General features: G+C 41.3%; 1 protein-coding gene and 1 pseudogene across 2 annotated transcripts in view; both read right to left on the reverse strand.

The window, feature by feature from the left end:
* Positions 1–632: 632 nt before the first annotated feature.
* On the reverse strand, positions 633–18,163 carry LOC121102309 (annotated as a pseudogene).
* A 119-nt stretch (positions 18,164–18,282) lies between these two features.
* The window catches only part of LOC103675856 (prolyl endopeptidase), a 111,790-nt gene continuing 105,463 nt past the window's right edge, over positions 18,283–24,609 (reverse strand). The window contains exons 14-15 of one of the 2 annotated variants that reach the window (XM_040627578.1): positions 21,941–22,097; positions 18,283–19,028 (exon numbers count right to left, since the gene is read on the reverse strand). In XM_040627578.1, the coding sequence (XP_040483512.1) occupies positions 18,734–19,028; positions 21,941–22,097 (452 nt within the window). In that variant the 3' untranslated portion in view covers positions 18,283–18,733. Of the gene's footprint in view, positions 19,029–20,810; positions 21,094–21,940; positions 22,098–24,609 lie in introns of those variants that run through there. The other variant, XM_040627579.1, reaches the window with a different exon arrangement.

Below are 24,609 nucleotides of genomic sequence, written 5' to 3' on the forward strand. Positions count from 1 at the left end.
TTTAAGAAGTCAAAGAAGTCAGGAAGTACAAGTCAAAGTTTTAAGTCTTTATAGTCTGTATATTCATAGCTTCAGTATCATTGATAGCCAAGTTTTTCCAGTGAGGAGTTGTTAATTTCTTCTATTATATCAAGAATTTATAGTGATGGCAGAGCAATTAGGATTAGGATAATGACTGGTAAAATAGTCCATATTGTTTCTACTTCTTGCACATCTATTGTATTTGTGTGGGTTAATTTAGCTGTTAATACTAGTGAAATAATATAAAGAACTAGAGAGTTGATTAAGAAGATGATTATGTATGGTCATGAAAGTGTAGGAGTTCTTCTGTAATGGGGGATGTCGCATCTTAAAAACCTAGTTGAATGGATATGCCATGGAGATATAAAAGACTTAAACCCATAATTTAACTTTGACAAAGTTATATAATTTTTACTAATATTTCACTAATGGGAAAGACATAATGGTTATGGTATTGGCTTGAAACCATTTTTAGAGGGTTGGATTCCTATCTTATTTTAAGCTGATACAAGAGGATTCTTCAAATATATGATATGATAGAGGACATCTATGTAGTCATTCAAGTTAGTTAATTCCACTTTTGCTACTTCTCACTTGGATGCAAATACTTCTCAAATTATGAAGACAATTAATATTGCTGTGAAAGAGATGAATGAACCTATAGATGACATAGTGTTTCATGTTGTGCATGCATCTGGGTAGAGTGATGTCAGNNNNCTGAGAGGCCCTGAGTGGGAAGAAAGTTTTATTAGCTCCCATTACTATCATTGTAATGAGGATTTTTGTCCAAGACCATTGATTGTGTAGATGTAAAAAATGGCACCAGTGAACAAATCTTCTTATGATGGTGAATAATGCTCTTATTGATAATATGTAGTAAAAATGTGCTACCATATAGTATGTGTCCTGGAGAACAGTGTCTAGGGATGAGTTGGCTAAGACAATTCCTGCCAGACTGCCTATGAATAGGAAGATAAAAGCTAGAGCTCATAGTATGGCTAGTGATCATTTAATGTTGCCTCCATGAAGGGTTGCTAGTTAGCTAAACACTTTTACTCCTATAGGGGTGGCAAAAATTCTAGTGGCTGATGTAAAATATGCTCATATGTCAACATCCGTGCCCACAGTTAATATGACGGCCTCATACAATTAAACCTAGGAATCCAATAGATAATATGGCTCAAACTATTACTGTATATCCAAAAGGTTCTTTTTTCCCCCTGAATAATACATAATAATACATAATAATACATGAAATTATTCCAAATCCAGGGAAGATAAGAATATAAGCTTTGGGATTCTCTCTGGAGAATCAAAATTAAAACAAGCATTGGTGTCAAATTGGGTTGCCTCCTCCTATAGGGTCAAAGAATCTGGTGTTTTAGGTTATAGTCTGTTAGTAATATGGTAATTCTGGCTGCTAAGCCTGGATGTGATAGTAGTAACAGAATGGCTATAGTTAGGAGGTATCCAAGGAATAAAGGTGTTTAGTATTGAGATACAGCTGGTGATATCTATATTAATGATTGTGGTAATATGACTGATAGCCCCTAAAATTGAGGCTACACAGAGATGGAGAGAGATGACGTTACATTGACTGAGGCTTCTAGTGAGCTAGGTTGCTGGCTAGGGGGTGGATACTCTTCAGCTGGTTCCTGTACCTGTGCCAACTGTTGATGTAAGAGCAGAAATGATAGCGGTAATAGTCAGAAACTCATGTTACTTATTTGGGTGAATGCTATATCAGGTGCTCTGATTATTAAGGGGATGAAACAGTTTCCAAATTCTCCAATTATAATAGATAATATTATAAAGAAAATTATGAATGGGCAATTATGGTTATATTATAAATTAGGTTATCTCCCAGTAAAGCTCCAGGTTGGCCAAGTTCCACATGGATTAAAAGGCTTCAGACAGGGGCACCTGACTGGCTCTGTTGGTTAAGCATCTGACTCTTGGTTTCAGCTCAGGTCATGATCTCAGGGTCTTGAGATCGAGCCTTGTGTTGGGATCCATGCTTAGTGTGGAGTCTGCTCGCTCCTCTCCCTCTGCTCCTCCCCCTGCACTCTCGCTCTCTCAAATAAATGAATAACCTTAAAAAAAAAAAAAAGACTTCAGAAAGTTCCTTCTATTCTATTTCATGCATCAAATAGTAGGTCTAGAGCGCTGATATCTTTATGGTTTCTTGAGAATAGTAAGCAGTTTATGAACATAAGTAAAAGGGCTGAGTAAGCATTAACTTCTAAAGACAGAGGTTGAGTCCTCTTTTTTCCAAGCCCTGTGGTGAATATCATACTGAATTACAAATTCAAAGAAGCAGATTCACCTCTGATGGGGCTTCTTCTGACTTTTTTCCCCCCTAGATGGTGGGAGATGTAAACTGAAGCCAAGTGATTTGGGTACTTAGCCACTAACTAAAATTTCATGGGGTGGAAATCCACCAATCTAGTAAGGTTTTAGCTTTAAAAAATTTTGATTTATGTTCAACTGATGTAAGATAAAGTCTTGCAATCCTTGTACTTTTTAGGAATTAAGTGAATACACTTGCTTAGGGCGTTGAAGGCTCTTGGTCTTTTCCAACCTAAATTCCTACTCCAAGATTGATAGTATTGGCGTTAGTGGGAGAATTGTTGTTGGTATTAAAATTAGTGGTGCTAAAAGAGTTAACCATTTTGTACTTTCAAATTGTCCTTTTATTTTTATGTTGTTTATTGATGGAAATATAATTAGTGATGTGAAGTTAATTGCATGTAGAAATACAGATTGAGTAGTGCTATAATGGCTATTAATGTTGGTATAATAGGATCCTTTTTTGTCAGTTCCTGGATAATTAGCCATTTGGGCAGGAATCCCGAGAGAGGAGGAAGGCCCATTGATAATATGGTGGTAAAGATTAATGTAGTGATTAAGGGTATTTTGTTTCATATATATGAGAATGATAGTGTTGTGGCGGATGAATTACACATAATAATATGAGTGTGGTGAATGTCATCATGATGTAGATTAATAGATTTGGGGTTATTATAGTTGGGTTATAAATTGTGATAGGTGTTATTCTCTCATGTGTGCAGCTGATGAATAGGCTATGATTTTTCATATATGCGTGTTTAAGTCCACCTCCTCTTCCAATTAGAATTGATGTGAGAGCTATGGTTAGAATTAAGTTTGGATTAATGGATGATGAGATTTGGTATAAGATTGATACTGGTGCAAGTTTTTGTCATGTTAATAAAATTAGGCCTGAGGATAATGGAATTCCTTATGTTACTTTGGGTACTCAGAAGTGGAAAGAGGCAAGTCCAAGTTTTATGAGAGCTATTGTTACAATGGCAGATGGATGCTGTTGGATTAAAGATTTTTGTAATTGTTCACTGTCCAGAGTTTATTAAGTTAATAATAGCCATTATAAGAAGTGTTGATGTGGTTGCTTTTGTTAGGAAATATTTAGTAGATACTTCTATGGCTCAAGAGTTAAATTTTTTTTAATTAAAGCTGGGATAATAGCTGGTATATTTATTCAAAGCCAATTTAGATAGTGAGTCAGTGAGAGCCTGGTATTACAATTATAGTTCCTGAGATAATGGTTGTTATAATGTAAAAATGAGGTTTATTAGGGAAGGATATTAATCAATATGGGGGGGTGGGCCCAATAGTTTATTTGGCTGACTTTAATATAGAATATGCTATAATTTTTAATTTTTTAATTCCTAGGAGTAGGTTTGATTCCTGTAATTCTAGGAATAAAAGAAATAACATATTAAAATATATATTGCTTATAACACCCAGTGCTCCATGCAATACAATGAATCATGGAACACTACATCAAAAACTAATGATGAACTGTATGGTGATTAACATAACATATATAAATGTAAATTTAATATATATTAATATATATTATACATTAATATATACTATATATTAATAATGTATAAATATATATTTAAATTAAATTATATATAATGTATATATTATATATTAATATATATTTAATCTATATTAAAATAATAAGAGTTAAACCTCTATTATTTACTCTATCAAACTCTTTGTCCGAGGTATTTTTAGGATTGTGACATAAGACCTGATCTAATGATAGGCAAGAATACGTGTCACATACAAAGGGCTAATCTAGTGATAGAAAGTTTTCTCACAAGAGGCGTATTGGTTAGTTGTATTGGAATTGTGGGTAAGATGCTGAAATTCATGGAGGGTAGTAGGAGGGTTTTGACAACGAAATTAACTGTATATAGTTCTAGCATGTAGGGGCTGTGAAATGCTTCTAGGAATGTGATTGTTGTGAAAATGTTTGAGGAGGATTTTGTCCCATTCTGCTAGGAAAAACAGGGCAAGTGGGCCTGCTGTATATTCAGTGTTGAAGCCAGTAACTAGTTTTCTTTCTCCTTTTGTTAGGTCGAATGGAGCTCGGTTGGTTTCTGCTAGGACTGAAATGAATCCTATCATGGCTAGTGGTCATGATGGAAAAATTGATCATAAGTATTCTTGAGTAATGATTAATGTTGGTAGCGTAAGCAATCCATTTATCAGTAGTACTGATTATAAGATAATTGCTCCAGTTACTGCATATGAAATTCTCTGTGCTACTCCTCGGATAGCTCCAAGTAATGCATATTTGAATTTGAGGCCCGTCTAGATCAGAGGATGGAACATATAACTGAGCTTGGTATAGCTAGCATGAATAGTACTTCTAGGTTTATATTGATTATTGATTAATTTCATTTCTCTTGTCCTTTCATATTGGGAGAAATTTATCATAGAAACTACCCTGAATTACTTTGGTCCGAACTCAGATCATGTAGGATTTTAATCCTTGGCCAAATGAACCATTAACAGTGGTTGTACCTTGGGATGTCCTGACACAATAGAGGTGGTAAACCCTGTTGTTGATATGAACTCTAGAATAAGATTACACTGTTATCTGAGGGTAACTTGTTCTGTTGATCAATATCTTGCATCAGTAAGTGATGTAATATTTTAACTAGTGAGTCTAGATTTTAATCACTCAGAGGTTATTTTGTTCTTTAAGGTCACTCCAGGCAAAATTGCTAGTCCACTTAAAGGCTTGTTATCCTTTATCACCTGATGTTGTTTCTAAAGATCCCTTATTTTTCACTTTTTAAAATTCTTTTTCTTTTTGCTGATCTGTTTGTGTGAGTTCCACTGTCCTGTTTTCCAGGTCACTGATTCTTTCTTCTGCTTCATCTAGTTCGTTATTGAAACCCTCTGGTGTATTACTCAGTTACTATATTCTTCAGCTTTATGCCTCTGTTTGGTACTAACATTTCCTCTTTGTTGAAGTTCTCTCTGCATCATCTGTTCTTCTGTCAAGATCGGCGAGCATCTTTGTGACCGTTACTTTGAACTCTTCATTAAGGAAATTATCTTTGTTTCAATAAGGTTTTATTCTGGGATTTTATCTTGTTTTTTGTCTTTGGAAAATATTTCTTTGTTTCCTCATTTTGCTGGACTCTGTGCTTCTTTCTAGTATGAGGTGAAAGAGCTCTCTCTCCCAGTCTTGAAGGAGTGATCACAGGCAGACTGGAGGTGTGTTTCAGTTTGCTGTCTGTGCCGTCAGTGCCCTGGGGGTGGTATCCTACCAAGAACTGCCTCCCCAATTGTTTTAGCCCCCTGGGGCTCAGAAACACAAGCCCCCCCCATCCAGGTGTTCAAGGGGCATCCTCTGTGGGGATTGCATGTGCCTGCTGAATCTAGTGGGGTGGGGCCGTGGGGGAGCAGAATATGTCTTTTTATTTCTTCTTTGATTCATGATTGTTCAGTAGCATGTTTTTTAATCTTCACATATTTGGGAGTTTTTCAGTTTTCTTCTTTTAATTGATTTCTAGTTTCATACCACTGTGATTGGAAAAGATGCTTGATATGATTTCAACCTTCTTAAATTTAAGACTTGTGGCCTACCATGATCTATTTTTGAGAATGTTTCATGTTTTCTTGAGAAGAATGTGTATCCTGCTGCTTTTGAATGGAATATTGACATGGTATATGTGTCTGTTGGCCTTCTGTATGCCTTCTTTGGGAAAATGTCTATTCAGGTCCTCTGCCCATTTTTTAATGGTGTTAAGTTGTAGAAGTTCTTTATATATTTTGGATATTAACCCCTGAGTGGATCATTTGCAAATGTCTTCTGCCATTCAGTAGGTCGCCTTTCTGTTTTGTTGATGGTTTCCTTCACTGTGCAAACACTTATTTTTGATGTAGCCCCTTTATTTTTTGTTTTGTTTGACTTGCCAAAGGAGACATCTAGAAAAATGTTGCTAAGGCCAGTGTTAGTGACATTACTGCCTGTGTTCTCCCCTAGGATTTTTTTATGGTTTCAGGTCTCACATTTAGGTCTTTAAAATATTTTGAGTTTATTTTTTGTGTATATGTGAGAAAGTGGTCCAGTTTCATTCTTTTGCATGTAGCTATCCAATTTTCCCCAATACCATTTATTGAAAAGATCATTTTCTTTTTTTTTTTTTAAGATTTTATTTATTTATTTGACAGAGAGAGACAGCCAGCGAGAGAGGGAACACAAGCAGGGGGAGTGGGAGAGGAAGAAGCAGGCTCCCAGCAGAGGAGTCTGATGCGGGGCTCGATCCCAGAACGCCAGGACCACGCCCCGAGCTGAAGGCAGACTCCCAACGACTGCGCCACCCAGGCGCCCGGAAAAGATCATTTTCCCCATTGTATATTCTTGCCTCCTTTGTCATCGATTGACTACATAAGCATGGGTTTATTGCTGGGCTGTCTATTCTGTTCCATTGGTCTATGTGTGTCTATTTTTGTGCCAGTACCATGCTGTTTTGATTACTACATCTTTGTAGTATGTCTTGAAATCTGGGATTGTGATACCTCTGTTCTTTCTCAAGACTGCTTTGGCTATTCAGGCTTTTTTGTGCTCTTAGACAAATTTTTGCATCATTTGTTCTAATTCTGTAAAAAAATGCCATTGGAATTTTGATAGGTATTGCATTGAATCTGTAGTTGCTAAGGGAAATGTGGAATATTTATTTTTCCAATCCACGAGCATGGAATATATTTCCATTTGTGTTATCTTTAATTTCTTTTCATTAGCGTTCTATAGTTTTTAGAGTACAGGTCTTTAACCTCCTTGGTTAAGTTTATTTCTAGGTTTTTATTTTTAGTGTAATTGTAATTGTTCGTTTCTTTTTCTGCTTTTGCACAATTGGTGTATAGGAACACTACTGATTTCTGGGTATTAATTTTGTATCCTACAACTTTACCAAATTCATTTATTACTTTGGTAGTTTTTTGGTGGTGTCTTTCAGGTTTTCTAGGTATAATATCATGTCTTCTGCAAATAATGACAGCTTAATTTATTCCTTATCAATATGTATGCATCTTATTTTTTTTTGTCTTATTTCTGTGGCTAGGACTGCCAGTACTAATGTTGAATAAAAGTTGTTTTTTTTTTTTTTTTAAAGATTTTATTTATTTATTTGACAGAGAGAGACAGCCAGCGAGAGAGGGAACACAAGCAGGGGGAGTGGGAGAGGAAGAAGCAGGCTTCCAGCGGAGAAGCCTGATGTGGGGCTCGATCCCAGAACTCTGGGACCACGCCCTGAGCCAAAGGCAGACGCTTAACGACTGCACCACCCAGGCGCCCCTGAATAAAAGTTTGAAAGTGGATATCCTTGTCTTGCTCCTCATCTTAGAGGGAAAGCTTGCAGTTTTTTTGCCAGTAAGTATGATATTAACTGTGGATTTTTCATAGATGGCCTTTTATTACATTGAAGTGTGTTACCTCTAAACCCACGTTGTTGAGAGTTTTGATCATGAACAGATATCAAATTTTGTCACATGATTTTTCTGCATCTATTGAAATGATCATGATTTTTATCCTTCGTTTTACTGATGTGGTATAGCATGTTGATTGGTGTACAACTATTGATCCATTTCTGCATCCCTAGAATAAATCTTATTTGATCGTGGTGAATGATCCTTTTAATGTGATCCTTTCAAATGTGGTCTGCTAATATTTTGTTGAGGATTTCTGCATCTATGTTCATCAGGGATATTGGCCTGTAATTTTGTGTGTGTGTGTGGTGCCCTTGTTTTGGTATCAGGGTAATGTTGGCCTCACAGAATGTAATTGGAAGCTTTCCTTCCTCATCTATTTTTTGGAATAATTTGAGGAGAACAGTTATTAATCTTCTTAAAATGTTTGTTAGAATTCACGTTTGAATCCATGTGGTCCTGGACTTTTATTTTTTCATAGTTTTTGATTACCAATTCAGTTTTGTTGCTAGTAATCCATTTGTTCAGATATTCTATTTCTTTTTTTTTTAATGATTTTTTTATTATGTTAGTCACCATACAGTACATCCCTGGTTTCCGATGTAAGGCTTGATGATTCCTTAGTTGTGTATAACACCCAGTGCACCATGCAATACTCTATTTCTTCTTGATAAAGTTTTGGAAGATTGTATGTTTCTAGGAATGTATCCATTTCTTCTAGGTTGTCCAATTTGTTGGCACATAATTTTTCATAGTACTCTCTTATAATCCTTTGTATTTCTGTGGTGTAGTGTCTTTTGTTAATTCTCTTTCATTTCTGATTTTATTTTTTGAGGTCCTTTCTGTTTTGTTTCTTCATGATTCTGGCTGAGGGTTTATCAGTTTTATCTTTTCAAAGGACCAGCTCTTTCATTTTTTGTTCCTATTTTTCCCAAAATCTTTATTTCATTTACTTCTCCAATTTATCATTCCTTCCTTAGGCTGTGCTTGTTCTTTTTCTAGTTCCTTCAAGTGTAAGATGAGATTTTTTTTTTTAAAGATTTTTATTTATTTGACACAGAGAGACAGCCAGAGAGAGAGACAGGCAGTGAGAAAGGGAACACGAGCAGAGGGAGTGGGAGAGGAAGAAGCAGGCTCCCAGTGGAGTAGGGAGCCCGATGTGGGGCTCGATCCCAGAATCCTGGGATCACGCCCTGAGCTGAAGGCAGACGCCTAACTGACTGAGCCACCCAGGCGCCCCATAAGATGAGTTTCTTTATTTGAGCTTTTACTTGTTTCTTGAGGTAGGCTTTTATCACTATCTATTTTCCTCTTGGAACTGCTTTCATGGGGTGCCCGGGTGGCTCAGTCAGTTAGGTGTCTGCCTTCAGTTCAGGTTATGATCCCAGGGTCCTGGGATCAAGGCCCTCATCAGCGGGGAGCCTACTTCTCTGTCTGCCTCTCCCCTCGTGTTCTCTCTCTCTCTCTAATAAATAGATAAAATCTGAAACAACAACAACAACAACAAACAAAACAAAACTGTTTTCATTATGTCCCAGAGATTTTGGGTGATTGTGTTTTCACTTTCATTTGTCTCCATGTATTTTTAAATTTCTTCTTTGATTTCTCATGGACCCACTGGCTGTTTAGTATCATGTTATTTAGCCTACACGTGTTTGTGTTTTTCCCAGTTTTTTTTCTCGTGATTGCTAGTTTCATACCATTGTGGTTGGAAAAGATGCACAGTATGATTTCAGTCTTCTTAAATTTATTGAGACTTGTTTTGTGGCCTAAGGTAATCTATTCTGGAGAATGCTGCATGTGCACTTGAAAAGAATGTGTATTCTGTTGTTTTCGGATGGGATGTTCTATATATGTGTTAGGTCCATCTGGTCTAATGTGTTTTCCAAAGGCACCGTTTTCTTACTGATCTTCTGCTAGACGATCTATCCATTGATGTAAGTGGGGTGTCCCCTGCCATTATTATCATAAATTTCTTTATGTCCATTAGTATATTTTCTTCATGTATTTAGGTGCTCTAGTGTTGGGTACGTAGGTTTTTACAATTGTTATATCCTCTTCTTAGATTGATCTTTGTCATCATATAATGTCCTTTTTGTTTCTTGTTACAGTCTTTGCCCTAAAGTCTGTTTTGTCTGGTATAAGTATTGCTACCCCAGCTTTTTTTTTTCCCCCACTTCCATTTGCATGGTAAATGCTTTTCCATCCCTTCACTTTCAGTTTGTATGTGTCTTTAGGTCTGAGGTGAGTCTCTTGTGGGCAGCATATAAATGGTTTTTTTTTTTTTTTTTTTTTTTTTTTTTTTTTTTTTTTTACCCATCCTACCACCCTATGCCTTTGGATTGGAGCATTTAGGCTATTTACATTTAAAGTAATTATTGATAGGTAGGTACTTACTGCCATTTTGTTAATTGTTTTCTAGTTGATTTTGTTGTTCTTCTCTCTTCCTTTCTTGTTGTCTTTGTAATTGAGTTTCTGTGGTGCTATATTTGGCTTTTTTCTCTTTTTGTGTATCTGTTACAGGTTTTTGGTTTTTGATTACCATGAGGCTCGTATATAACATCCTAACTATATAATACTAGGTATTAAGTTTGTTATCATTTAAGTGCAAATTCTTGATTTTTTTTACTCCACATTTTATGTATACGCTGTCATATTTTATATCTTTTTACTCATAATTTTCTTACATCTAATTATGGCCATTTCTTTTCCACTTTAAGTCCCTTTAACATTTCTTGTAAGGCTGGTTTAGTGGTAATAAACTCCTTTAACTTTTGTTTGGGAAACCCTTTATCTTTCCTTCAGTTCTGAATGACAACTTTGTTGGTTAAAGTATTCTTGGTTGTTAAGATTTTTCCTTTCAGCACTTTGAATATATCATGGCACTTTCTTGTGGACTGCAAAGCTTAAAAATCAGCTAATAGTTTTATAGGATTTCCTTTGTACATAATGTTTTCCTTCTCTCTTGCTGCTCTTAAAATTCTCTTTTAATAATGAAAACATCAAAGGCTAAAGATTATGTGTCATGGTGTGGACTTCCTTGAGTTTATCTTGTTTGAAACTCTGTACTTCTTGAACCTGGATATCTATTTTTTTCTCCTAGGTTAGGGAAGTTTTCACTTATTTCTTCAAATAAGTTTTCTGCCCTTTCTTTCTCTCTTCTGGGATCCCAGATAATACAAAAGTTTGTTTGCTTGATGTTGACTAAGAGAACCCTTAACCTGTCCTCATTTTGAAAAATTCTTTTCTCTTTTTGCTTTTCAGCTTGGGTGCTTATCATTACCTTGTCTTCCAGATCATTGATATGTTCTGTATCAGCTAATCTTTTGATCCCTCTAACATATTTTTTAAAATTTCAGTTATTGTATTCTTTAACTCTGATTGGTTCTTTTTTGTGTTTTCTATCTCTTTATTGAAGGTCTCACTGAGTTTTTCCACTCTTCAGTGAGCATCTTTATAATCATTATGTTACCTTCTTTATCAGGCATATTGCTTAACTCCATTTCATTTAGTTCTTTTTCTGAGATTTTGTCTTATTCTTTCTTTTGGAGTATATTCCTCTGTCTCTCCATTTTGCTTGACTTTCTCTGTTTCTATAGATTAGCAGAACAGCTACTTCTCCTAAACTCGAAGGCATGGTCTTGTGTATGCTCATCCTCTATGTAGACTGTGTGCTTGGTGACTTTTGATGGCCGGCTGGAGCTGCGGTTGTAGGGCCAGGCGTCTTGGGGCTCTCCATGCAGTAGGACCCTGGCAGGACAGCTGACGCTGAAGTGACTGCAAGTCCGGGTGTCATGGGGCTCTGTGCAGCAGGTGTTTAGCAGGATATCTAGAGTTGAAGCGGGTGCAGGCCGGGGTGTCCTGGGGTTCTACACATTGAGGGCACCCTGGCAGGAGAGCTGAAGCTAAAGTGAGTGCAAGCTGGGGTGTCCTGCAGTGCTCAGCACACGGGATGCCCTGGCCAGGTGACTGGAGCCAAGGCTGACATGAGTGGGGGTGTTCTGGGGCACTCTGCATAGAGAGAGTGCCCTGGTGGGGCGGCTGGAGCTGAGGCAAGCACAGGTGGGGGATTCCCAGGGTGCTTCACACAGGGGGCAACCTGGTGGGGCAGCTGGATTTGAAGCAAATGGCAGCCAGGAGGTACTAGAGCTCTCTGCACTGGGGGTGCCTAGCAAGCTGCCCAAAGTCCAAGTGGTATGGGCTTGGAGTGTTCCAGGGTGCTCTGAACCTCTCACCTTGGTGCAAAAGCTGGAGCTATAATGATTGCTAACCAGGGACTTCTGGGTATGCATTGCCCTGTGGCCACCCTGGTGGGATGGCTAGGCTGGTGTGGGCTAGAAACCAGGGGCTCACTGATGGGCAGGCTGGTTAGGGTGCCTGGACTGTACCCTGGTCTGTGCTTTCAAGGTGGAGAAGTGTAGACCATGTCTGGCTGTTCTTCTCACCTGGAGAGATTTAGGAGCTTCCTCACTGTGTGGTGGAGTACTAGGTCTGGTTCTTTTATATGCTAGTTACTTTAGCTGCAGTTCTTTTTTTCTGTGCCCCAGAATAGATGAATATGCTCCCAGTCCCTCTGTACCATCCCTCCCCATTGCCATTTGCAGCATCAGGGATGGAGGGTTCCTTTGTTAATGTGTCTCCATCTTTTGTTGTGCAGAAGCTGTTCAGTTGGCCCTCAGTTCTTCTTCAGGAGGAATTGCTCTATAAATAGGTGTAATTTGTTGTGTTCCATGGAGGAAGTGAGTTCAGTGTCTTCCTACATCACCATCTTGGACTGGAATCATTGATGGATCTTGTTTCTTTAATCCATTCATCCACTCTGTGTCTTTTGATTGAAGAATTTAGTCCATTTACATTTAAAGCAAATCAACAGGTATTATTCCATTTTAATCATTTTCTGGCTAGTTTGAAATTCCTTTATTCTCTTCTCTTCCTTGGTGACTTGATGATTTTCTGTAGTGATGTGCTTAGATTCCTTTCTCTTTCTCTTTTGTGTATCTAGGATGTGTTTTTGCTTTGTGGTTACCATGAGGCTTACATAAAACAACTTATAACAATATTTTCGGTTGATGATGACTAAGTTCAAACACATTCTCAAGCTCTACATTTTTTACTTCCCTCTTACCCCACAATTTGCTTTTGATGTCACATATTCTATTTTTTTAACTTTGTATATCCATTAATAACTTTTTATAGTTATTTTATTACTTTTGTCTTTTAACCTTCATACTAGCTCTATAAACTCACCATTTTTACATTAGATTATTCTGAGTTTTATTATATATTTACCCTTGCCAGTGAGATTTATACTTTCATATGTATTCCTGTTACTAATTAGCACCATTTCCTCTCCTTTCATTTCAGCATTTCTTGTAAGGCTGGTCTAGTGGTGATGAAATCCTTCAGCTTTTGCTTGTTTGGAAAACTCTTTATGTCTCCTTCAATTCTCAAGGACAACTTTGCCAGATAGAGTACTCTTAGTTGGCACTTCCTTTTGGCACTTTGAATATTTATGTCTCTCCTTTCTAGCTTGCAAAATTTCTACTGAACAATATGCTCATGGTCTTATGAGAGTTCCCTTGTATGTAACAAGCTGTTTTTCTCACATTGCTTTTTAAGATTCTCTCCTTGTCTTTAACAGTTTAATTATGTGTCTTGGTGTGGATCTCTTTGGGTCCATCTTTTTTAGAATTCTCTGGGCTTCCTGAATCTGGCTGTCAGTTTCTTTTCCCAGGTTCAAATAAAATTTCTGCCCCTTTTCTCTCTCTCTTCTGTGACCCCTATAATGTGAAGGTTGGTCTGCTTGATCTTGTCCTGTAAGTCCCTTAAGCTTTTTCATTCTTTTTTTCTTTTTGCTGTTCTGGTTGGCTGAGTTCTGCTACCCTGTCTTCAAGTCCATTGATTCCTTCTTCTGCTTTATCTAGTCTGCTATTGAACAATCTAGTGTATTTTTTAGCGTAGATACTGTATTTTTCAGCTCTGTGACTTCTATTTGGTACCATCTTCTGTTTTCCGTCTCTTTGTTGAAGTTCTCACTGTGTTCATCCATGCATCTACCAAGCATGGTGAGCAAATTTATGACTGTTACTTTGAACTTTTTATCATGTAAATTATTTCTCTGTTCCATTAAGGGCTTTTTCTAAGGTTTTATTTTATCCTTTTATTTGGAACATATTCTTGTTTCATTTTTCTTTGAATCTCTGTTGTTTTCTTTTAAATCTATTATTTAAATAGCCACCTCTCTGTCTTGAAGGGGTGACCTCATGTAGGAGATGAACCTTATTGCTCAACCCTACCCAGCTCTTGGCTGTCTCACAAACCTCTGTGATTGTCCAAGCAGCCTGCTGTTGTCTTAGTGGCTTCCAGTAGGTAAGGGTTTACCAAGATCTATCAGTGTCCCAAAGGGGAGTATCTTGGTCAGCACCTAGATTCAGGCTGATTGGAAGCCAGACACTTAGTTTTTAAAGTATGCAAACATATCTCTTTCAGGGGAAAACTGGGAGATGGGCATTTCTGTGTGCTCCCTCTGTGCTGGGTAATAGCCAGTTAAGAACTGTTTCTTTGTTTGCTACTGTTCCATTAACACAAAAACACAGGCCCTGTGAACACAAGCACCTCTGGCCACCAGAGCCAGGCTATCAAAGGATGTGGTACGGCCACAAATGCTGAAAACCCTGCTGACCTAGGGTGGGACAGAGGGAGCATAATGCTGCCAGCCTCCCTGGTCTCTAGAGAGAATTATAGTTGGCCCTTAGAAGTGCTTTTATTATCTATTTTTAAAGATTTTTATTCATTTATTTGACAGAGAGCACAGGCAGGGGGAATGGCAGACAGGGGCAGAGGGAGAGGGAGAAGCAGGCTCTCCACTGAGCAGAGAACCGGATGTGGGACTTGATCCCAGGACCCTGAGATCATGACTTGAGCTGAAGGCAGCCGCTTAACTGACTGAGCCACCCAGGCACCCCTAGAAGTGCTTTTAATGAGAAGTTTGCCACTTGGGCCACAGTTATGAAGATAAGCTAATAGGCCTCTTTCACAGAAATGCTGGAGGTGCATTTCAGAGTGCTGTCTCTGTGCTGTGCCCTGGCGGGGAGGGAGCCGGGAAAGAACTCTTTCTCCATTGGTTGTAGTCCTATGGGGCCCAGGAATGTAAGTCCCATTGGCCGCCAGAGCCAGGTGATCAAGGGTTGTCCCTTAGGCAGCAGCTGTGCAAACCAGGGCACCAGATGTGTGCATAAGTGCCTTTCCCAGAAATACCAGTGACCTGGAGGGAGGCAGAGGGAGAGCGCGCGGATGGCTCCCACCGGCCCCCGCAGTCTAGAATATTTCAGAAGGGGGCTAGGTGTGTAAGTTAGAAGCCTGTCCCCTCCTTCAGGCCAAATCTTTCAGATAAACAAGCTGGTGGCTTTCACAGGAAGACTGGACACTTTTCAGCTGGCTGCCTCTCCGCTGAGCTCTGAGGGTGGCCAGCTCAGTCTGCATGAGCCCTTTAAGAGCTGTTTCTCCGGTGGGTGAAATGGGCGAAGCAGTCACAACGTACACATTTCCAGTTGTAACTAAGTTCTGGGGATGTCACGTATGGCATGGTGCCTATAGTTAATAGTACTATACTGTACATTTGAAAGTTGCTAAGAGAGGAGATTAAAAAAAAACGATCAGAAATTTCTATATTCTCATGGACTTTTTATCTTTCAAACAAAAAATGTGAGTATACTACAGAAAACAAGTGTTTCTCAGTTTGCTGTAGCCTTTGGGTCTCATGGACACAAACCCATTGGCTTTCAAAGCTAGATGTTTTGGGGGCTTGTCTCTTAGATTCAGGTCGTAAAAGTTGGGGTGTCAGATGTGGGGTGCAGACCTTTCACTCCTCAGGGAGGAGGTGGGAGTTGTGAGTTTCTTCCTGACCATGGCTGACCAGGCCTGGGGGGGGGGTGCTTAAGGGAAGATCGTGTCTCAGCCTCGCCTATCCGTTTTAGTGTGGGCTTTTTTCTCATTTGCCCAATTTGTAGGAGTTGCTCATCTAGTTTTTGTTTCTTTCAGAAGATGTAGTTCTGTGTATAGCTGTAGATTCAGTGCATCTGTGGGAGGAGGTAAGTTCTGGAACCTCCCATGTCACTATCTGGAATGAGAAGCCTCTTGCATATTATCTTTTACTACACCGGTGGGTGAGAGTGCGGACTCCAGGGTCCAGCTGCTCGGGTTACTGCCCTGCCTGCTCACTTCCTGGCCAGGGAACTGGGCCTTGGCCAGACTACGGTAAGGGTAGCATGTGGCTTGTAAGGTTGCTTGAGGACAAACAGCCATACACAGAGTGCTTAGGGCTGGGTGGCACAGGGGACAGAGTAAAATCATTTATCTTCTGTCTCCTCCTTCTGGAGTGTCAGCTTCATGAAGACAAGGGCTTTATTTTGTACCCACAGCCCCTGGAATGATTGGAAGGAGAACGTGGCTAAATATTCCTTATTCATTGGCCTCAGCCCTCATCCTGCTGGCCTGACCACCCCATTCCAGTCCGACCTTTGCTTTTTTTAGACTCCTCACAGCTTTCCATCCTGTCCTTCACTCATCTTTCTTTGAGTCTTTGTAACCTTTCTGGGCTATGGCTGTATGGTCTGCCCTGGGGAACTCCCGGAGGCTGGTAAAACTGATACAGACAGATTGGTAACAAGCTTTCTTAGCTGAAATTTAACCTTTTCGACCGCAGCACCATTTGTGTGTAATTGGCTAAGTTTTAGTGGGAGTATTAGGAAACCATAATTGCCAGGTTTTACACTAGTCCAGGCGTGTACGCGTGAAACATCAGAGATGTGACTATTTCGCTAAGGTAGCAAATGCTCCGTGGCCTGTGTAGCACGAGGCTACCTGTGCAATGCGTGCAGCTTTTGTCTCAAAACACCATAGACCAACGTAAGACAGAGCAGAGGGGCGGAGCACTGGACAGAGAGGAGGGGGCATCTCACAGGGAAGGCCCCGATTATCTGGGAAGGGGCCAACTTCATATACTCCCAGGGTTTAAGGCTTAAAAAAGCTACCTTCAGTTTGAGGGCTCAGCGGTCCTGCTTAAATCGAGATGTGGAAACTAGCTTAGGAAAGAGAACTCACGATTAGAGGCAATTCTTTGGTAGGCACTTTGGTAAGTGTATTATAATGTTTGTTCCTAATCGCCACTTACGAAATGAGTGGTGGGATTTGAACCTGGGCCTGACTGACTTCTCCTGCAACTGAGACCCTACCCACCGTGGTTTTCACTTTCCACTGCTCAGCAGGAGACCTCAGTGGGAAAGTAGGGCTAGATTCTGTGCAGGCTTGGACATGCTCTGGACTGGGGGGGAACAACTCAGCTGTCTGTACCTCAAACCACCCAGCTGGTCTAAGAAAAAGGCTGCCTCCAGCTTATCTATGCAAATGTTTTTTTTTCCCCCTGCCACTCAGGTCGGCAGGTACATGGCAATTAGCCAGCGTGAGCGACTCTAGGCGGAGGTGATGTCAATTCTCCACGTGCTGATAGCTGGTGGCGCCCTTGTTCTCCGGGGCGGGGCTGAGTGTGCAGCCACGTATCCACTGCTTACTGACACTTTACTAGAATGCATGATTCTAGATGAGAAAAACCAAAGCAGCCACCTTTCAGCTATGCTGGATATGTAGTGCTATACTGACAGAAAACTGTGTCTAATTTCAGACCACGATTTGGGAGGTAGAGCTCTAAAGAAAAGCACAAATATGTATGATTTGGAAAATAGGACTTCTCTGGAAAAGTACAAGTTAGTGGAACAATGAAGTCATCTTTTAAGCCTTTTTAAGGTTAAGATACTTCATACAAAATAGAAGTTATTTTTGTCATCTGAAGCAAGACAAAGAAGAAACGGTGTTCTTCTCATAAATTAGATCAGCATTTCCTAAACTGATGCCTAAAGGAAGGGTTTCATGAGACGTTAATGCCTTGAAATGGTATGAACGGTAGTTTGAGGAGCAGTACACCCCCTCTTAAACATGTGGGGTGGCAGGGGGAAGGGACCAGAACTGTTTCCAGTGTGACTATTTCTAGGAAGTGGTCTGTGGGGGGAAACAGCTTGGGAAATGCTGAATTTCTGATTTGAAGAAAAGTTTGGATAAATGTATCCAGATAGTTCACTGTGAGTTTTATACGCTAGGTCCTTGGACGTCCATTTGTAACCACAGTGATAGGCCAATAATCTGAAGCTTCTGGTCCACCGACTTTTCAGCCTAACTATCCAAATCAAAAGAGCCCTGGCTCCGATTACCAGCTGACTTGAGTGGTTAATACAGAAGCTAGTGAGCTGCCTCTAACAGCTTCATCACCATCAACAAGGGGGCTGGAATGGCACCTGCTTCTCACCGCCGACATTCTACGGCTTCACTGTTTGGGAACTAACGTGTATGGAAAGGCGAACTGCTTATTCCGATAGGGAAGTGACGTGATCCAGAGTGAGTGCCCCTCAACACGAAGGAATCAGAAAAAGCCTCCCATTCTTAAATAACATTTATTATTGTTGCAAAGAAGTCTTTTTCATGAGAACAGTTCTCCCATTTAAAGATATACTGGTTATGGTTATAGAAGCAGATTTCATTGAGTGGTCTAGATGCAGTAAGCCTGACTACGACTCTGAACTCAGCACTCTAATATTCACAATGTGTTGGCTGCCACTCAGCTATTTATCCAAACATGCTTTTTTTTTTTTTTTTTTTTTTTTAAACATGTGCCTGCACAGGGTGGAGAAAGAAACGCCAAGGGCTTGCTAAAAAGGAGAAGCCTAAAAAAGATAAAATTCCCGCAGCAGTTCTGTTCAACTGCAGTCTGTGAGTGCAGGAATAGTGTCCGTGTGGGGAAGCGTTAGGCCCAGTGGTTTCTCCGTGTGAACGGTGTGAAAGCCCTTGAGGTTTTCTGCGGCTGTCAGGAGGGAGTGGGAGAGTCCGTTTACTGAATCCAGTCGATGTTCAGGCACCGCGCTATGAATGCAAACATATCTGAGACCTCTTCTATCACTTTGGCCGTGGGCTTCCCGGCGCCGTGGCCGGCCTTGGTGTCTACGTGGATAAGCAGGGGGTTGCTTTGCTTCCGGCTCCGGCCCACGACGTACTGAAGGGTGGCGATGAACTTCAGGGAGTGGAGCGGGACCACACGGTCGTCGTGGTCGGCGGTGAGGAGAAGCATGGACGGATACTGGATGTCGTCTGCCTCCGGTAGCTTCACGTTGTGCAGCGGGGAGTATCTGAAAGGCAAAGGCAGTTTCGTGGGGCCGGATGGCAAAGGCGGAGTGGCTCGTTCACCAGGCTGATCAAGGAGCACGGGCGGGCACAGCAGCCCATGTGGTTTATCAGCCTAACTTTACTAGCTGTGACGGCGGCTACTAGTTACCCGGGTGACCCCCGCAGACTCTGTGTGCATCGCCATGTAGGTCGTAACTGGCCAGGGCTACTGGAAACTGGGGAGCCGTGTCATTTATGTGGCTCCCGCTTTGGAAGACTGTGTAAAGGAGAAACTTCCAGGGCTGCTGAGATAACCCTAACTATAGATGCACTTACGGTCTTGAATAGTTCCACAGTCTGTAGACTGACCTTCTCTCTACTACACAGTGGTCTGACTTTAAGCCACTGATTGGGGGTATGAGAGTTGCCAGCCTTTCTTTTGTTGAAAAACTTGAAATTTTGCCCCTTTACCATCTATAAACTGTTTGTTGCAAGCCCAGCGTGGCAGTCTGAGGAAGAACCCGGGTCTTGTCTGGGCCTCTTGCTGACTCGCGCTAGGGCAGAAAGAAACGGCCTTTGGCCGATGGTGACAAAGTCAATGGAGGAGCAGAGGCGGCACCTTCTGAACAACCTTCCAGATAAGGGAACAAATGGGTTCTAAGAATAAGAGTATAGCGACTTAAACAGTAACTGATAGCAGTTTAGTGAGTGAAATCTCTGGATTTTTTTTCCTTTACATTTGCTCAGTGTGGACGTCATCTTTCTCAGTGTTCGGTGTTACTGAATATAATTGGGTATTTCAGTAGAGTTTTATTTTGGAGGGTAAATAGTCAAAAACACTACAATTTCTGCTCAGTTAACCAAGTTGAGACTGGAAAGCTCTGGAGTTAGGCTCCCAACAGAGAAGGTGGCGGCGGCAACGGATTGGTTTTCTGATCTTACTTCAGAGTGTTCTTGAATCCACCCCAGCCCTCCAGAAAAGGTTAGTTCTTGGGGAAAAAGGTTTGGAAAACTGAGAAGTTCTGTAAAAAATGTATCCAAGCTATTCCCAAACTTGGAAATCCAGCTCCTTCATGGGGGGGACCCCCTGTAATCTCCAGATGTCGCTTCATGGGACATGGTGCAGGGTTTCAGCAGCTCCTGGTATGGCCCCCTCTGGTTTGAGTGTGTAGGGCTGAGCTCCCTGCTCACCTGGGAGCAGCAGGTCTGAGGAGACTACAGCCCCGTGAGAGCTAGGATGGAAAAATCAAGTCTAAAGTAGGACTATCACAGACATCTTGAGAGGAAAGATATTTACTCTTATTTATTTTTTTCCCCCACATTAGAGTATTAAGTTCCATTGAATGTTTTGTGGCCTTTGATACACAATTTAGTCAGTATCTTCAATTGAGTTTAGATGGGACTCCCTAAGTGTGTATTTTCTTTATATTAATTTGAACTATAGCTTATTTAGCTTTTACTGGTATTTGTCAATGAGGTTCTTTCAATGATAAAACTTTAGTCATTTTAGCTGAAGAGCTAAAACCCTAAAAAAGCACATAAAATGAAAGAGCTTGACTGAAGAAATTGCTGTGTTGAAATTTGGAGTCAACACAGGCAGTTCGTAACTGCTGATGTCGGTCCCCAACCCCTACACATGGGAAGTGAAGACTGTGAACAGCCAGAAAAGAACGTGGCTTGCGGTCTCCAGAGTCTAAATGTCTGCTATTTTCTCATTGGTCTTGCCAAAGAGGTTGAAGGATAGGAATGCAGTTTTACAATATTGTAATAAATAATGTGATTTGCAGTTTCAAATATATATGGTTTATTGAGAGAACAAAATAAGTTTAATGTACCCGCATATATCCCTCTTTATTTCCTTCTTAAAATCCCATACATAGATGTAAAGTATAATGACACCTTTTTCTATCAGTTTTTAATTGCTATGGTAACAAACTATCACAAGTTCGGCAGCTTTTGAAAACAACACAGATTTCTTATCTCACAGTTCTGTCAGCCAGAAGTCTGGGTTGGCTCAACTGGGTTCTCTGCTCTGGGTCTCGAGGCTGAAATCAAGGTGTTGGTTGGCTGGGCCCTTATCAGGAAATGCTGGGGAAAAAAAAATCTATTTCCAGATGCATACAGGATGTTGGCAGAACTCAGTTCCCATGTGGTCATAGGACTGAGGTCTCCCTTTCTTTGATCGCTAGCTGGGGGGCTGTTTTCAGGCTCTAGAGGCCCCTTCCTCCACCTTCAAAGCCAGCAATGGCAGATCCAGTCCTTCTCATGCTTCTAATCTGACCTCTCTTTCTGATGCATTCCCTGCCTCCAGCCCAAGAAAGTGGTTTGTCATTAGACTGGGCCCACTTCAGTAATCCAGGATTATCTCATTTTTAAGGTCAGCTAATTAGTAACCTTAATTTAATCTGCAAAGTCCCTTCACAGCAGCACTCAGATTAGTAGTCTGATTTGAAGAGAGCAGGGGACAGGAATCTGAGGGTGGGAGGACATCTTTAGAATTCTGCCTGTCACATCTTTGTAGTTCGTTGTCTTTGTTAAAGACCAGATCAGGGGCACCTGGGTGGCTCAGTGGTTAAGCGTCTGCCTTTGGGTCAGGGCGTGATCCCAGGGTCCTGGGATTGAGCCCCGCATCAGGCTCCCTGCACTGCTGGGAGCCTGCTTCTTCCTCTCCCACTCCCCCTGCTTGTGTTCCCTCTCTCGCTGGCTATCTCTCTCTCTCTCTGTCAAATAAATAAAATCTTTAAAAAAGAAAAATAAAACCAGATCAGAACAAGACAAATAGGGATTCTCATCACTTCCCTTCTTTTACAGTAAATGATATGCAAATAGACACTGAAGGGGACAGAGTCAAACCCTTATCCTTTTGACTGTGTTCAGTATTATATCAAATTGTTAGCAACACATACCATATGTATTAACATGAATTAAGACTTACTTGATAAGCCATTCAAAGTGTTGTTTGCTGTCCGAGCACCCATAATCGGTGGTCCAGGCATGGCCGATGGTGTATTTATGGAACTTCAGCATGTCCATTACCCCAACTTGGGCAATAACACAACCAAAGAGGTCAGGGCGCTGATTTGCACAAGCAGCTGAAAACCAAGACAGAAAGAAAGTAAAAGGTGGTCTGTCATTAAACATCTAAATAAAAACAAATCAACACTTTACTTTCAGAACTACTGCTGCCTTTTTTCCTAGAGCAAAGAAACCATCATAAACCACCCGGCTAATGGCCACTAGCTTCTCTCCCTGCTTCCAGTATATCTGAGAGGCAGGATAGTATCACTGGTGACAGAGATTTACTCCCCGAAATGAATCTGAACGGGGGTTATTCAGAAAAACTCAAGGACTTTCTGGAAAATTGTGTCTCCCGCTCCCATTCCTATATCTATCTATATCTATATCTATATCTATATCTATCTATATATCTATATCTATATCTATCCATATATAAATTTTTTTCCACAAGGAAAACTTGTTCAGGATCTCAGAAGTAATCTGTGATATTGTGACATGATAAAAAACACATAGTCATTATCCCCAGTTCCTGGCACAGAACTTCTAAACCCCTTGGAATTTCCTGAGTGACAGGGGTGAGAAAAGTGTCTTTTAGAACTCCTAACTGGCCCCTTTCACCCATACCTGTGTTTATGCTAACGAGGAGACTCTTGGGGGGGCTCTTAGAGGGCTACACGATTGGGGCTGGTTGCCACAGGAGCCAACCCTGTGGTTAGAGGGGCTGAAAATTAAGTTAATAACGGCTAATGATTTCATCTATCATGTCGGCATAATAGAACTGCCACAAAAACCCCTAAGCAGCGGAGTTCAGAGAGCTCCCGGGTTGGTGAGCACTCAAGTGCTGGAAGGGCGGCCTTCCCAGAGACGACATGCACGTCTGCAAGCCCCCTCGACCCCACACCTTACTCTCCTGGGGTCTAGGAGCTGTTCTGGCAAATTACCAAACCCGAGCAGGCAGAGCCTGGGAATGCCAATACATAGCCAGTCAGCCAGAAGTACGAGAGGCCCAGGACTTGGGACTGGTGTCTGAAGTGGGGGCAGTCCTGGGAGACTGAGCCCCTACCACGTGGGGTCTGTGCTCACTCTGGGCAGTATCAGGACTGAAGTGCAGGACATCCAAGTGGGGATGGGAGAACTGGTTGGTATGGAGGAAAAAAAACCCATACACTTGGTGGTGGAAGTGTTGTGAGTAGAAACTGTACATACAGTCCAAGGCAGGGCCTGAAACCCAGCACAGGCTCCAACCAGTACTGTCCTGTTTTAAAAACACTCGTCTTTGTGTACTTAAGTTACATAAGTGTATTTTTGTTTTGGTAATTCAGTATCTATCGAACATCCTGCCACGTGCCTGGCACTGGAGTCCAATCAGTGCATGCTTTAGTGGGAATCACTGCTGTGGGGGAGCCCAACCTGGGGTAAGGCAGTTAGGGGGGCTTTGGGAGGAAGTCACATCAAAGCTGGCATGACAGTCAAGGGAATCTGGACTTCTCCTGCCTCTGGCAAAAAACCTAGTTCACATCCTGATTTTCAGTTCGGTGCTTATTCCCAATACCAGATCCTGAGTCCTACCCTGGGAGACCTTGGTTCTCTCACTCTGTATGAGAGGGTAGGAATCTGTCCTTTCAAATAAGCCTTCAACACCCTGAGAAGGGACCTCCATTTTCTGCAAGTTCCTCAAGGAACCAGGTTTGCCAACAGATGTAATCCAATAAACTGAAAATATAAGTCAACTTAGGACACTCCCCCAAAGGCTTCTCATTTCCCAGAGTCAACCAGGTCCACTAGACGGGCTCTGAGGTGCTGCCTGCTTTCGCCTCCTGCCACCTCTCCCCTCTCCCTCACTCGCCATGCCCAGCTGTGGGCCTCTATACTGTTGCTAGAGCACTCTGAGCCCTTGCTGGCCTCGGGGCCTTCGGTGTGTGTCGTCTGCCTCCTCCAACTAGAACGAAAGCTCCAGGGGGGGGCAGAGGTGTTGTCTGTTTTGTCTGAAACATATCCACACCCTTTCTAAATTTCAACAAATTATTCTGGAAATTTATATTTTACCAAATGGGATTTTTTTTTTTTCAGACTATATTGGGGTAAAGAGTAAGAACAGGGGTCCAGGTTTTACAATGACTCAGTATATTTCAAGGATAAGGAAACTGAGTCCATGTGCGGCTCCCCTGAGCCCCCTTCCAAAACTGGATTTTCACATGTTTTAAGTTGAGCCTGCATTTGTACGATGGTCCCTCATATCCTAATGACACTGGATGTAGGACCCAGGAAGCAAAGTGCAGGCCACCGTAAATGTTCATTACAAGGTAAGAGGTCATCAACTACCCAAATTAGGAAAAGCTGCTTAGATGCTGAACCACCCGCAGGTTAAAGGAACAGAATCTAAAACCACGGTGTTAGGTTCCAGCCCCAGCATCACCACTTTCTCTCTGTGCCCCGGGTCCTCGGTAAAATGGGAATCCTACCCGTTCCTGTCCCCCAGGCTGCATGACAAATGAGAGTGTGCACGTGAAGGTCTCAGCAAATGGGAATCAATACCATGAACGATTTCCTGTCTGTTCCGCTGCGCGTCTGTGTGCGCTACGGCCC

The sequence above is a fragment of the Ursus maritimus genome, unplaced genomic scaffold (assembly GCF_017311325.1).
Source record: "Ursus maritimus isolate PB19 unplaced genomic scaffold, ASM1731132v1 scaffold_13, whole genome shotgun sequence".
In the NCBI taxonomy this organism is placed as follows: domain Eukaryota; kingdom Metazoa; phylum Chordata; class Mammalia; order Carnivora; family Ursidae; genus Ursus; species Ursus maritimus.